At 46.9% G+C, this 14,984-nt stretch overlaps 1 protein-coding gene across 1 annotated transcript in view; it reads left to right on the top strand.

The window, feature by feature from the left end:
• Nucleotides 1-14,984, top strand: part of GRIN2A (glutamate ionotropic receptor NMDA type subunit 2A) — a 359,508-nt gene that overhangs the window by 321,019 nt on the left and 23,505 nt on the right. Inside the window, exon 10 of the mRNA XM_026520343.4 lies at nt 5,745-5,932. Coding sequence (XP_026376128.3) covers nt 5,745-5,932 — 188 coding nt within the window. The remainder of the gene's footprint in view (nt 1-5,744; nt 5,933-14,984) is intronic.

Below are 14,984 nucleotides of genomic sequence, written 5' to 3'. Positions count from 1 at the left end.
CCTTCCACAATTTAGCTATTGTGGACAATGCTGCTATGAACATTGGGGTGCATATGGCCCTTCTCTTCACTATGTCCGTATCTTTGGGGTAAACACCCAGTAGTGCGATGGCTGGGTCATAAGGTAGCTCTATTTTTAACTTTCTAAGGGACCTCCACACTGTTTTCCAAAGTGGCTGCACCAACTTGCATTCCCACCAACAGTGTAAGAGGGATCCCCTTTCTCCACATCCTCTCCAACATTTGTTTTTTCTTGCCTTGTCCATTTTTGCCATTCTAACTGGCGGAAGGTGGTATCTCAGTGTGGTTTTGATTTGAATTTCCCTGATGGCTAATGATGTTGAACATTTTTTCATGTGTCTGTTAGCCATTTGTATGTCTTCATTGGAAAAGTGTCTGTTCATATCTTCTGTCCATTTTTTGATTTGATTATTTGTTTCTCATGTATTGAGTTTGAGAAGTTCTTTATAGATCTTGGATACCAGGCTTTTATCTGTAGTGTCATTTGCAAATATATTCTCCCATTCCGTGGGCTGCCTCTTAGTTTTTCTGACTGTTTCCTTGGCTGTGCAGAAGCTTTTTATCTTGATGAAGTCCCAAAAGTTCTTTTTTTCTTTTGTTCCCCTTGCCTTTGGAGATGTGTCTTGAAAGAGGTTACTGTGGCCGATGTCGAAGAGGTTACTACCTATGTTCTCCTCTAGGATTTTGATGGATTCCTGTCTCACATTGAGGTCTTTCATCCATTTGGAGTTTATCTTTGTGTATGGTGTGAGAGAGTGGTCAAATTTCATTCTTCTGTATATGGCTGTCCAGTTTTCCGAGCACCATTTATTGAAGAGACTGTCTTTTTTCCACTGGATGTTTTTTCCTGCTTTGTCAAAGATTAGTTGACCATAGAGTTGAGGGTCCATTTCTGGAGTCTGTATTCTGTTCCACTGATCTATGTGTCTGTTTTTGTGGCAGTACCATGCTGTCTTGGTGATCACAGCTCTGGAGTATAGCTTGAAATAAGGCAAAGTGATGCCCCCAGCTTTGTTTTTCTTTTTCAACATTTCCTTGGCGATTCGGGGTCTTTTCTGGTTCCACACAAATTTTAGGATTGTTTGTTCCAGCTCTTTGAAAAATGTCATTGGTATTTTGATCGGGATGGCACTGAAAGTGTAGATTGCTCTGGGTAGCATGGACATTTTAACTATGTTTATTCTTCCGATCCATGAGCATGGAATATCTTTCCACCTTTTTGTGTCTTCCTCAATGTCTTTCATCAGTGTTCTGTAGTTTCTAGAGTATGGGTCCTATACCTCTCTGGTTAAGTTTATTCTGAGATACCTTATGGTTTTTGGTGCTATTGTAAACGGAATCGATTCCCTAATTTCTCTTTCTTCAGGCTTATTGTTCGTGTATAGAAATGCAACCGATTTCTGAGCATTGATTTTGTATCCCGCCACATTACTGAATTGTTGTATGAGTTCTAGTAGTTTAGGGGTAGTCTTGGGTTTTCTGTATAAAGTATCATGTCATCTGCGAAGAGAGAAAGTTTGACTTCTTCTTTGCCAATCTGAATACCTTTTATTCTTCTTTGTTGTCTGAGTGCTGTTGCTGGGACTTCTAGTACTGTGCTGAACAGTAAGTGCATCCATGTGTTTTGAGCATTTGTTTTGTGCCAGGCACGGTGCTCACGTCTTACTTATATAACTCCTCCTTATTCCCAAAGCCCTCTGAGGGCAGAGATGGTCTGCCCTGCTTTGCAGAGAGAAGACTGGGGCTCAGAAACACAGGCCCCTTGCTCCAAGTCTTTGGCCACAGAGCCCTCTCTTAAGAACGTCAGCCAGTCTTAGTTTTTTTCTTTTTTAACGATGGGAACATTGTTCTTCCAATTGAAAAGAGCAGGTAGACCTTTTGGAGTCAGAGCAAGGAGGAAACCCAGAGCCCTGCTCCCCAAGCCTTGCTCTGCCCGTGTAGAGCACTGCTGTCCACTTAAGGGGCCTCCAGCCATGTGTGACCATTCATGTCAGAATCTAAATTAATGCAATGAAGTAAAATGAAAAACTCAGTTCCCCATTTGCACTAACCACACGTCAAGTGCGTGATAGCCATATTAGTGTAGATACAGACGTTTCTTTCAGAAAGCTCTGCTAGATAGCACTGTCCTAGAGAGTTTGCAGGACAGAATTTGGAAATAACACTGATGAGCTTCAGGCTGCCTTGCAGAGCCTCCCCTGCTCATAGACAACATAGGAAAATAATAATAATAATCGTGTATCTCCCTACTGGGCCCTCTTTTGTAAAGCACTGGGCAAACAAGCCGTATCTAACAGAAGGGGCTGTGCAAGCCCCAGGATGTTTTTATTTTTTATTTTATTTTATTTTTTTTAAGATTTTATTTATTTATTCGACAGAGAGAGAGACAGCCAGCGAGAGAGGGAACACAAGCAGGGGGAGTGGGAGAGGAAGAAGCAGGCTCCTAGCGGAGGAGCCTGATGTGGGACTCGATCCCAGAAGGCCGGGATCACGCCCTGAGCCGAAGGCAGACGCTTAACTGCTGTGCCACCCGGGCGCCCCCAGGATGTTTTTAAACCAGCATTTGGACGCCAGCTCTCGAGAATCATTGATGAGGGAGAGACACCGACATCACATGGCCCTTTCCTTCATCTAGTGCCCTCATTTTGGTTCTGATGCAGCCCCAAGACCAGAGTCACCCCATGGAGGGCAGGCCCACTCGTGCCCCTCCATGGCCCCCAGCCCACCCCAGGCACACCAGTGTGTAATTGCTTCACTCATGTCTTTTGTGATTGTCTTCTCTCTTACTTTTGCAAACTTTGTTCCCTGGAAAAACTTCCTGTTTTCTTTCTGCTCATCTGGCTGTTTCTCAGCTTGAGAATAGTTTATCATGAAATATGGTAATGATTTGCAGAAATCTGTGCCGGTCCATAAATACTGATTTACGCTGCTGTTGGGCAATTCTTGGGTCGTGGCCAGGTGCAGTTTTAGAATTCCGTCCCAGACGTGCATCCGTGTGTGGTGGGTTAACAGGAGAGGGAATGGCTTTACCGCATGAATACAAACAGATGGCCTTAACATTTGAATGCCTCTGTGCACATGTGTGTGTGTATTTGTTTATTGTTTGAGGAATTAAGAGAAGAGAGTGGGAAGGTCTCAGTAAAACCCAGGTTCCCAGCATCTCCATGGCAACTTGGATATGTTGAGGTATTGACGTTGCAAGCACCCAAGGTTCTTCAAGAAGACAAATACCATTCATGGCCTGAAGTCTTCAGGAGACATATGTCATCCAGAGTCTCAGTTTCCCTGCTGGTAGTCACAGAAGGTGACTACTGGCTTGGGGAATCAGAATGCCACAGCTGGATGAGTACCTCAGCAGGCCCACGGTGACCACCTCATCTCACAGATGAGGAACCTGCAATCCAAAAGAAGGAAGTGACATGCCCAAGGTCCCACCATCATCCAGCTCTAGACTGAAACCAGATCCCCTCTACCTCCTCTCCCAGCTGCTGCTGTCACACAGGCCCTGCCATCATGCACAAATTGCTTGCAACTCCCCATTCCGTAGTTCCACAGCTCTCGGTGTTGCTGGCTGTCCAGAAGGCTGTTTCCTCTCGGTTCAGCAGCTCTGGTTTACCATCACCATTAATAATTCTTAGTTTCCTTCACCTTCTGCCTGGATGATCTGATCTCCTTTTAATACTCTCTAATACCAAGCTTCCACTGCTACAGCCTTGGGAGAAAGACTTTAGAGTCTTTGTGTTGGTGAGATGAGCCTTGCAGTCTTGACCCACCTCTAACCATCACAGAGACAAGAAATTAAAATGAAGCATACAGCCATAAACATTCCAAATAGTTTTGTTCCCATCGGGAGGCCTTCAGCAGCTGTCTCTGAAAAGATGCAACATTTTACCTCCTCTCCCTGCCACTTTTATTTTTCTTTGCTTCACGGTTTTATGTATTCTTGTTAAAGAAAGCAAGGCAGTAAAGTTGAGAAAGTACCAGGACGTTGAGTAATCTCTGTTTTAGCTTTCCCACCTACTTTACGTCATCCTCACCCCACCCCTACGTAGTTTTGAGCCATCCATCCCCATGTACGAGGGTGATCACTTCAGCCTTGTGAAATAACTCTAAAAATTGGAAGCAACACTCAGGCCCACTGATGGTGACCTGGGTAATGATTGAGTCACAGCCATGCCATCGAGGGATCATCTGACGCTTGCCTTTTGCGGGTGTGGACTGAGAAGGGTCATGCAGGACTTCTGAGATAATAACAATCGATGCCTTAATCTGCTTGGTGATTTCCAGGATGTCCACGAGTAAAAATTCATCTCATACCTTATTGCATATGCATCATACATTAATAAAAATAAACACATCAACAAAGGGAAAAAAGCGCTGTATTTATGGACATGGAAATACATTCACTATGTGCGGTTTGAAACAAGCAAAGAAGGCTTGGGGGGTTGAAACAAGGACACACCGAGGCCCACGGGCCGATGTGTGTTTGTAAATAACCTTTTATGGGAAGAGAGCTGAATTCATTCATTCATGTATTATTTAGGGCTGCAGCGTGCTGCGTGCTCACTTCCTAGGTCTGTCGTAACAAAGGACCACAAACGGAGAGGCTTAAACAGTGGGAATTTTCGGTCTCATGGTTCTGGAGGCTGGAAGTCTGTGATTAAGGTGGCAGCAGGGCTGTGTTTGTTCCGAAGGCACGAGGGTAGCAGCCCTTGCGGTCCCCTCTCCTGGCTTCTGGTAGTTGCTCGGCTTGTGGCCATGTTAACGCCAGCCCTCACGGTGGTGGTGGTCTCCCTGTGCGTGTCTGTGGTCAGATCTGCCCGTTTTTATGTGAACACCAGTCATGTTAGATTGGAAGCCTGCCCTCCCCTCGTGTGATCTCATGTTAACTAATCACATCTGCGGTGACCCTTCTCCAAATAGGATCGTATTCTGAGGTGCTGCGGCTTCGGGCTTCCACATACGAATTTGGGAGGCACGCAGGTCAGCCCAGAACATGCTCCAGCAGCACAGCGGCGTACTCGTGATACAGACCGGATGGCCCGCAGAGCTGAAACTACTTATTATCTTGTCTGTACAGAAAAAGTTCGCCAACCCGTTTAAAAAGGGGTGTGTGTGTCCGCCACACACATGCGCACATAACACATTAGGAAGGGTTCACCAGAGTCAACAGAGGTTGCCTCTGAATTATGGAATTAGGAGGCAATTTAAATTTTAATTGTCGTTTTGATATTTTCTGTATTATTTGGGTTTCTAAACATTAGGTAATAATTTTTGTAATATAAATAGCAAACATGTTTCCCTTGGGAGGAAGACACCGTTCCTGTGCGCTCACTCCCCCTTCCTGCACCTCCACCAAATTCTCCCGTACCTTAATGCTTTATTTTGGTCTGATGCAAACCTTTATGCATAGGCCACTGTTCTCCACGGTTGGGAGTGCTAAGGGCAAACACTTAGCAAACCAGCAAACTCGACTGTTTACTCACTTGGGCCTAAGGATTTTTCTTGTCTTTATTTAGCTGCCTCTTGTAACTTGGAGAGAAAAGGTTCTGGCTTTTCTCTCTTCATTAAAAATAGATCCTTTTATGACGAGGGGATGGGGCGGCCATGAGTCACCCTGTACAGGGTGAAAGGCAGTGTGCGGTGCTGGTTCAGGCCTCAGGAGCTGGGCCCCAGAATGGTACCCCACCATCCCCATGACTCCCTGGTTTTTTGTCATTGCAGGAAACTGGACGCTTTCATCTACGACGCGGCCGTCTTGAATTACAAGGCCGGGAGGGATGAAGGCTGCAAGCTGGTGACCATCGGGAGTGGGTACATCTTTGCCACCACTGGTTACGGAATTGCCCTCCAGAAGGGCTCCCCTTGGAAGAGGCAGATTGACCTGGCCCTGCTCCAGTTTGTGGGTGACGGTAAGACCTTGGGTGACCCCCTGCCTTTCAGGGGACTTGACACCCTTGCACTCTCTCTCTTTGCTGATTGGCTTTCCAACGGATCGTATGATGCGTTCGCTCACTATTTATTGGGTGCCTCTCACACGATACCATGGTTTTTTAGGTTGCTTATGCTGGAAACCAATTTTAGACAATGAAATTTTCAAAAGAAACTTATTTTAACGATGCAGAAGTGTCTATCTCCGTGACTTGAGGCAAGAGTTGAGCAAACAGGTGTAGGAAAAAAAGCAGGAAGTGGAGCAATCCCTGGGCCTTGATGGCAGGAATTCACGGGTCTGTCCTAGAGCAGCAGTTCTCAGTGGGGCAGTTTCCCCCCCAGGGAGTACCTGGCTCTGTCTGGAGACATCTTTGATTGTCCTGGCTGGGAGGCTGTTGGCTACTCGCATCTCGTGGGGAGAGGCCAGGGATGCTGGCCAACATCTTACAATGCCCAGGACAGGCCCCTCATCTGAAAACACAGGATTACCTGATCCCAAGCATTAATAACCCTGGGGGAGAGAAACCGTGACGTTACACGACTAGACTCTGGTCCTAAACTCTGTTCTCTGAATTCTAAATTTCGAATTCTAGAGGAAGGATTCCTGATGCATTCTGAATCACAGACTCTTTCCTGGACCCATCAGGAGTGCCTGAGGGCTGGGGTTACGTTGTGCTGACACAGAGGCTGCTGGTATTATTGTATGCAGAAGTGAAAGAGAGGCGATCTCTAGAAAAAGAGTATGAGCAGAAACCCCATGGGTTTCCACTACAGTCTACCTGCTTCTCCTGCCAGAAGACAGTTTCCATCCCCATGGGTCTTACAGTCTATTGGGACCACAGTGTTTATGGACCGGTGTCGGTGATTGGGCTGCCTGTGTCCCCAGCAGCGTTGCCTTCCGTCTGCCCTCGCTTCCTAGTTGGTGATCTCACTGCTGGAGTTCCATGATGTGGTTTCTAGGATCCTGTCCTGGCTCAAGGGGCATGTTGGTTTCCCTTTGAATTGCCGACACTGAGACAGCAGAAGCAAAGCCAGCAGAAATGGCAGGTCAACCCTGAGAACTTGAGTGAGTGTGAGTGGGATCCAAGGGCTCGGGCCAGGGCAGCAGCTGCACTCAAAGACAGCTGGAGGCGTGTTCAGAGATGGCTCAGAGCACACGGCGCCTCCTGGAGCTGGGAGCCGAGAATCCGGCAGCCGCTGTGGTCAAATACAACACTGAGAGGCACATTCGTGCACAGCGTGGTATGAATTTGAACAAGGTGCATATTTCCTTGCAACTTCTCCTTCTCTCTCCGCTCCCAGAATTAAGCCCTGGATTCTTAAAGTGCCATCAAAACATCTAAATGTGTTTTATATTTAACTTCCAAATAAGAACATCTGATCCTCTGAATTCCCCATAGGGCACTTGTACCTTCCTCTGATCATAAGCCATGTTCTCTGTTGTGTAATAGTGATTCGTGGCTGTGTCGGTCAGCTCTGGCTGTGAAACCTGAGAGGCGTACCCCACTAGGCGTGCAGTGTGCTCGTGGGAGTGCCGGTGGAGTGGAGGAGCTCTGCCTCCGGCCGCCGTGGCCTTGGTGGCTCTGGGTGCCGCCGAGCAGCCAGGGATCGAAGGTGCCGTCTGCTCTGCCTGTGCTTATTCTGGGTCTCAGGCCAAAAGGGCAAGAGCCGCCTGGGAGAAGCTCTTTTCTCGGCTGTGTCCCAAGCACAGAGGAAGAGACCCACCATTCGTACGCATTTCAGGTCTCTGCTTCGCCGTGGTCACATCTCTGAACACACTTCTGTCTAAAGCGAGTCAGATGGCCGGGCCCAAAGTAGAGAGATCAGAGGTATGCCGTGCCTTTCATGGGAGGAGTTTGGAGTTACAGGACGAGGGGTGTGGACACCGGCGGGGGCGGTGAAGAATTGGGACCATTTCCTCCACCTACCAGGCTCGTCGCCCAAGTCCCCCTACACAGGGTGAACTATTCAACAGATGAGAGTCTTGTTTCCATCAGTAAATCCCACAAAATCCGAGCTTGTCCTGACCTGATAACTGGCCAGTGAAGGCTGAATGAACAAACACATGCACGGATGAACGGTGGGTGTCGACATAGATTTCATTTGACAGGAAACTTTTAAATCGGATGGGTAGCTGTCAAATAATTGAGTTCGACCTCTACCCCTCCTGTTACCCCTTGCTCTTACTTTCACAGCATCTGCTCCAGAACAGCACCATGTTTAGGGAGTACGATATGCCGGGCACCATCCCAGGTACCTTACCTGGCTGCTTTAATATTCACAATCACTTAATGAAGGTCAGTGTTGCTTGTGTACATGTTACCGAGGAGGAAACGGAAGCGCAGAGGGCTAGCTGGTAAGTGGCAGAGCTGCCTCTTCAGGGGCCTTACTCTGGAAGTGGGTCAATTATGTAAAACTACTTCATTTAATTCCCTAGGTTGTCTATGGAAGTTGGCTAATTAGATGCTTGAGATTTATAGATCCTTTAGGAAGGAGTAATTTAGTGTATATCTGAACTAAATCTATTGTCCCAATGACAAATACTTCTAGGAAGGGAGTAATCTTTCTTAGCCTCTGTTTATTCAGCTGTGAATGAATGCATGCAGAAATACTTACCTGATGAGGTTGCTGTCAGGATGAAATGAGAGGATACATAGAAAGAGCTTAGCTAAGCACAGCACCTGAAAATAGAAATGTTTCAATAAATGCTTGCTAATACCATCATTTCCATCATCATCATGACCATCACCATTATTATCATTCTGTCATCCTCACCACTATCACTGCCATCGTCACCATCACCACCACCACCATTACCATCACCACCATCATTACCATCACCACCATCGTCACCATCACCACCACCACCATTACCATCACCACATCATCATCACCACCACCACCATCACCATCGTTATCACCAGCACCACCATCATCACCACCATCACTACCATCATTATTGCCACCATCTTCAGCATCACCATAAGCATCACCATCACCACCATCAACATCATCACCATCATCACCACCACCACCATCACCACCACCACCATTACCATCACCATCACCACCATCGTACCATCATCATCATCATTATCACCAGCACCACCATCATCACCACCATTACTACCATCATTATCACCACTATCTTCATCATCACCATCAGCATCACCATCACCATCATTATCACCAGCACCACCATCATCACCACCATCACTACCATCATTATCACCACCATCTTCATCATCACCATCAGCATCACCACCACCATCACCATCATCACCACAATCACTACCATCATTATCACCATCTTCAGAATCACCATCAGCATCAGCATCATCATCACCACCATCAACATCATCACCATCATCACCAGCACCACTATTTATCATCACCACCACCATCACCACCATACCATCATCATCACCATCATTATCACCAGCACCACCATCATCACCACCATCACTACCATCATTATCACCACCATCTTCAGCATCACCACCACCATCAATATCATCACCATTACCATCACCACCATTACCACCATCATCACCATCATCACCACCATCACCACCATTACCATCACCACCATCATACCATCATCACCAGCATCACCATCATCATCACCATTATTATCACCAGCACCACCATCATCACCATTACTACCATCATTATCACTACCATCTTCATCATCACCATCATCACTACCATCATTGTCACCATCTTAATCATCACCACCATCACCACCATCATACCATCATCATCATCACCACCATCACCACCATTACTACCATCATCACCATCAGCATCACCACCACCATCACCAATACCAACATCATTTTATCACCAGCATGATCATCATTACCACCATCCTCATCATTACCATTCTATTTAGTGTTGTATTGGTGATGATAATATCATGGAAACACCCTTCATTGTGCTGAACAGAAAATGTCCTCTTTGTGGCAGATAAACAATACAAAGTAAAGGCTCCAGATAAGCCAGAAGTGCGCTCCTTGTACTAGCAGAGCATCTAGATTCTTACATATATTTTCAGTCCTCGCTCATTGGTTTCCTGGTCAGACTTGGGATTGGGAAACATGTCTTCTCATCTTCATCTTTAGAGACCATCTGGAAGCAAAGACATGGGAGAGAAAATGATGTTGCTCCAGGGGGTGTCTTAAGATAATCTTCCCTGAAAGCCATGTCCAATTCTGAATGTCTCTCTAGGAGTAAATACATGAATTAACACAGCTGCATAAATATTTCACTTATCTTATGCAGCTTCAGCAGGATTAATTATGCTCTAAAATTAGACCTGTAAAGAGCACAGTGCTAAGCAGTACCTAATTATTATTCATCCTCTAGAATGGAGTGTTTATCTCTTGTTATAGAGTAACTTTGGTGGACGATTACGAGTCTAATGAGTGTCAAAAGTATAAAAAATTTTCCTAATGAGCTGTGTAAATATAACCTTTGAGTGGAGTGTTTGGTTATTGGGGGAACCTCTTACATGAAGCCTGCCAGGCATTTCCCTAGGAAAAAGACTGCTGATTTCCCTTAAGGGGTACACAGGATCCCAGTAAGACCTTACCTTCCTTTCCTGTCTAGTTGTTGTGTCCTTTCTGAGACAGTGGAGTGCGCCGTGGGGATCTTTGGTTCTCAGCACTTCAATAACAACACTCATGGGTACTTCTCAGCCTTGATCATCAGTATCCAAAGTGTACTAAGAAACGTACTTTCCTAGGCACTGATGTTCCAAGAGGGGGGTGTCATGGTCTTTTTCTTCTCTCCTTCAAGGAACTTACAGTCCTGTTGGTTGGCAATGTGTAAACTTAGAATATTCTCAAAATATGAACATATTTATAATAATTCATATATATGAATTCGTATATACATATGAATATATTCTTAGGTATCTTGGATAGGTGAGAGAAGAGTCAAGGAGAAATATAAGGTTTTTTCATGGAAAGATGAGAAGGCAGAGTAAGTCATAAGGAAAAAGAGTATAGTAAGAGTTCAATGAAGAATAGAATGAATGGGCCAGAGTTCATGGAGCGTCATTCATTAATTGATCCAGCAAACAGCAAATATTTATTGAGTACCTGGTATCTCCCTGGCACCTAAGAGGTGACACTTGAGTGAGAACATAAAGAATGAGTCAGTCTGGGACCTAAAAAAATGGCATTTCTGGCTTCAAAGGAGAGGTTCAATGGGAGATCCGTTAGGTCCCATCAATCTCATGGATTTTGTAGTTTTTTTAAATGTGATCCTGGGATTTGAAGAGACAGAAGGAAGAACATAGAGGTTAAAGGCCTTCTGGCCTATAGAGCACAGCAAAAAGATACTGAGAACAAGGTTGTATAATAGTGTTATTCATCAGCAAGCCAGGCCACGTAACTCGCACGTATTCTTAGCAACCCTTTATGTGGTGTTCTGGGGTACGTCTTACTATTTCCATGTTGAAGAGCAGGAAAATGAGGCTCCGTTGGGCTCAGCGAGCTACAGCAGAGCTTTCAAACGTCAGTGTAAACAGGAACCACCTGGGGATCTGTCATCCGGCAGACTTGGTGTCAGTCAGTCTAGGGATGGGGAGCCTGAGATTCTGCGTTTCTCGCAAGCTCCAGGGGATGCTGACGCTGCCAGTGTAGGGACCACACCCTGTATGGATGTTTACAGTTCGTGTAACTCCGGTTCTGATTGTCTTTCCATGAAACCATGCTCCAGGGAAAAATCTTGGCTGCTGCTGGCCGGCTCACCTTCGCTAGAAATAAGACGCTCTAGCAGTGAGCAGCATTTAATCTCCCTCTTTGTACTTTGCTCAGTTTTCATGCTTGTGGGTTTATTTTTAAACCTAGAAATACATTACTTGTCCCTGGCAGCTCATCTGAATTCACTGAAAGATCAAATCACATGTATGTGTTTATCATATATCTTTATAGCTTATTTATATGCTATATTCTCCTGCACTTATATTTACATATGATGGAGATCATGTGAAATGTTTGAGGGATATGGCACATGCATCTCCTGTGTTAATATTGTATGAACAGGGTGACTAACTCAAGACTGAGACTTGCCCAGTTTAAAACTAGTGACCCCAGTTATAGCCCATGTGGGCACATATGATAGATATCATATGTGAAATCTTTGAACGATACCGTATCTATCATTTCAGATGGATCGGTGTGTTGGGGCCCCTTTGCCCTGCAACTTTGGAAGCATTTTAAAGACTCGTCCAGATGGATAACAAATGGAAAGGGACCGCACGCTCTGCTCTTGTATTTATAAGGCACCTTGCTGTAATAGGCTCTAGAGCTTAGGAAAGCACGCCTCCGGGATAACAACGCGCATGCTCACGGATCTTGGCGTGGGGAGTGCTGGATGGGAGGCCATGCGGAAGCCCACTCCCTGCTTCCAAGTGGGTCAGTGGTAACAGTTCCTGATTGCTTTGTTTGCCGGCCTTTCACTGACACACGCAGGACGGCTTGGGGTGGTGAGGGACCCCACGCTGCCAGCCAGGGTAGAGAGTGGGTGATTGCAGAAGCAGTTTGTGTATCTAATTAGGATTCTCATAAATTGCTCTGAGCCACTGGTTGGGTTGCTAATATCCTCCTCACTGCCTTAGTCCAACTTTTCCACTTAATATCTTTGGGCTAATGTCTGAGTCTCGGGGAGAACTGGACACCCCTGCAACTTGGGTGGTGATAACCGCCCGTGCCTCCCTCCGAGGATGGGCTCTTCCCTAAGTGGCCTTCACCCCGTCTTCTCAGGCTGGCGTAGGAATGTATAGCAGTGTTGGTCAACGAGATCACGGGGCGGGGGGGGGGGGGGTCCTACATGTTTTCCTCATTCAACTTTATACTGTGTCTGCAGTTCCACCATTTGAAGTTTTCTTGAATAACCATGGAATCTTCCATGCAACTCCCTTTAAAAATGAAATTCCTCGGCACCTGGGTGGCTCAGTCAGTTAAGTGTCTAACTCTTGGTTTCGGCTCAGGTCATGATCTCAGGATCGTGAGATGGAGCCCTGCATCAGGCTCTGTGCTGGACTTGGAGCTTAAGATTCTTACTCGCTTTTAAAAAATGAAATTCCTCTTCTATCTCCTAAATCCATTTCCTGACTTGGTATCTGACCTAGCCTTCAGTCTACGTGTCCCCCTTTAAGATTGCCTTAAAGGCCGCCGCTGTACACTGAATATGTTTGTAAACTGTGAACCCTCTTAGCTCCGTGCTTACCGTGTTCTTGTGGCCTTCAGCAAAGCAAGACCAGTGATGGGGAAAGATGGAAGGTTCTGCAGCCTCCTAGCTGCATGATCTCAGGCAAATTAACGTCCCTGCATTCCAGTTTCTTATCTCTACATTGGAGTTGCTTGGGGAGCCAATGGGAAAACGAACAGAAAGAGACTAGCCCGGCATTGAGGACTTATGTGATGCGTGCTCAGTGTTGGCCTCCCCGTGTCCCTGACCCACCGAGGGGCACTGCATCCTCAGTCCCTGGAGGGCAGACACTGTGAGGCCCATTCTTGTTGCCTTTCGTCTGCCTTAGGACTCCCTGCTGCGCTTGGCACACAGTAGGTGCTCACAGGGAACTCACTGATGAATGGGCGAACAAGGAGGCACGTCCTTCCACAGTTTGCTCTTGTGGTCAGATACCAGTTTTGCATTTTCTTTGTAACACGATTTTCTGGGAGGGATCTAACCGGCAAGATTATCCAGTTCCTGGTTTTTAGCATTGAAATGGATCATAAATTGGTGCCAAGTTTGTGGTCTCTGCATCAAGCAGGTAACAGGAAAACCACTGTTTTTCTCTGGGTTTGGCAAAGTATGGCCCCGGCGCCGAATCCAACCACTGCCTGGTTTTGAAAATAAGGTTTTATTGGAACACAGCCACCTCCCTTCGCTCAGGAGCCGCCTGTGGCCGCTCTCACCCTGCGTGGGCAGAGTCTTGTTGCTGCGACAGCCCCCGGCTAGTTGCCGTTTGGCCCTTCCTAGAGAAAGTGTGATGGCCTCTGGTCTTAGGGGAGCCAAGAAAGGCAGAGAAGACTTGAAGCTCTAGGATGTCCGGTTCTCCTAAGGGAAGGGGAAGGTGGGCGAGGAGGGGCAAGCCTGATAGGGATGGAGGAGGAGGCAGAGAGGAGCCGCGGAGAGCATAGGGAGGTGTGTGCGCAAGGCCCGGCAGGCAGGACTCAGCCCAGGCGTCTGCAGAGCCCACTGCACGGGTTCACCGAGCGAGGAGCCTCGGTACAGCAGAAACTGGAAAAGCCTGAGAGCCAGTTGCCACTCCATCGCGGCTGGCTCCGTGCTGGAGCGAGGCACAGACCACCGGCTGACTCACTCCTGCCTTGGAGGCCTCTTCATCTGTCTCCTGCTGGCTTCTCTGCCAGCAGATCTTCGTGCCATAGGTCCCTGTGTCCTCGGATGACTCAGCAGCACCCTATTGCAACCAGCCGCCTCAGCCTGTTTAAAGAGATAAACGCCAAAATAAGGATGGGCGGGGGGGGGGGGGGGGGGAGGCGGTGCCGAGGATCTGAGAGCCCCATGCGAGGGGAGGAGACGGTATCCATTTCTCCAGCTAGAAGTCTTTGAGCAGCCCCCCTCCCATCAGTGTTACTCTTAGGGATAACTGTGCCTCACAGAATAACCTCGGTCTTTCTGTGTATTAATTTCATTCAGTCCTCACAGTGGTTAAATGGCATGAGTTAAGATCATTAACACCTGTGTGCAGATGAGGAAACCGAGTTACAGGCAGGTTAAGTAATGTGACCAAGCTCCTAAGGGCAGATCTGAGATTGGGACGTAGGCCAACGGGCCACAGGGCCTTTGCTTTAACCATGATGCAGTATTGCTTCTCCTTGGCTATTACCCTCATAGACATCTCTCCGTCTCTACCTGGAAAGGGTCAGAGCTGTGATTGAAAGGCAGATTGGTCGGAATCCAGATTGAGTGTCCGTTTGTCTTTCGCTGAAGGAACAGCATCGGTCCCCTGCAGGTGATCCTGGGCAGAAGAACTTGGCCACAGAGGTTGAGGGT

This window comes from Ursus arctos, unplaced genomic scaffold, assembly GCF_023065955.2.
Source record: "Ursus arctos isolate Adak ecotype North America unplaced genomic scaffold, UrsArc2.0 scaffold_2, whole genome shotgun sequence".
Taxonomy (NCBI): domain Eukaryota; kingdom Metazoa; phylum Chordata; class Mammalia; order Carnivora; family Ursidae; genus Ursus; species Ursus arctos.
The sequence above is the reverse complement of the archived record's forward strand: the minus strand, read 5'-3'. Positions and strand labels throughout refer to the sequence as shown.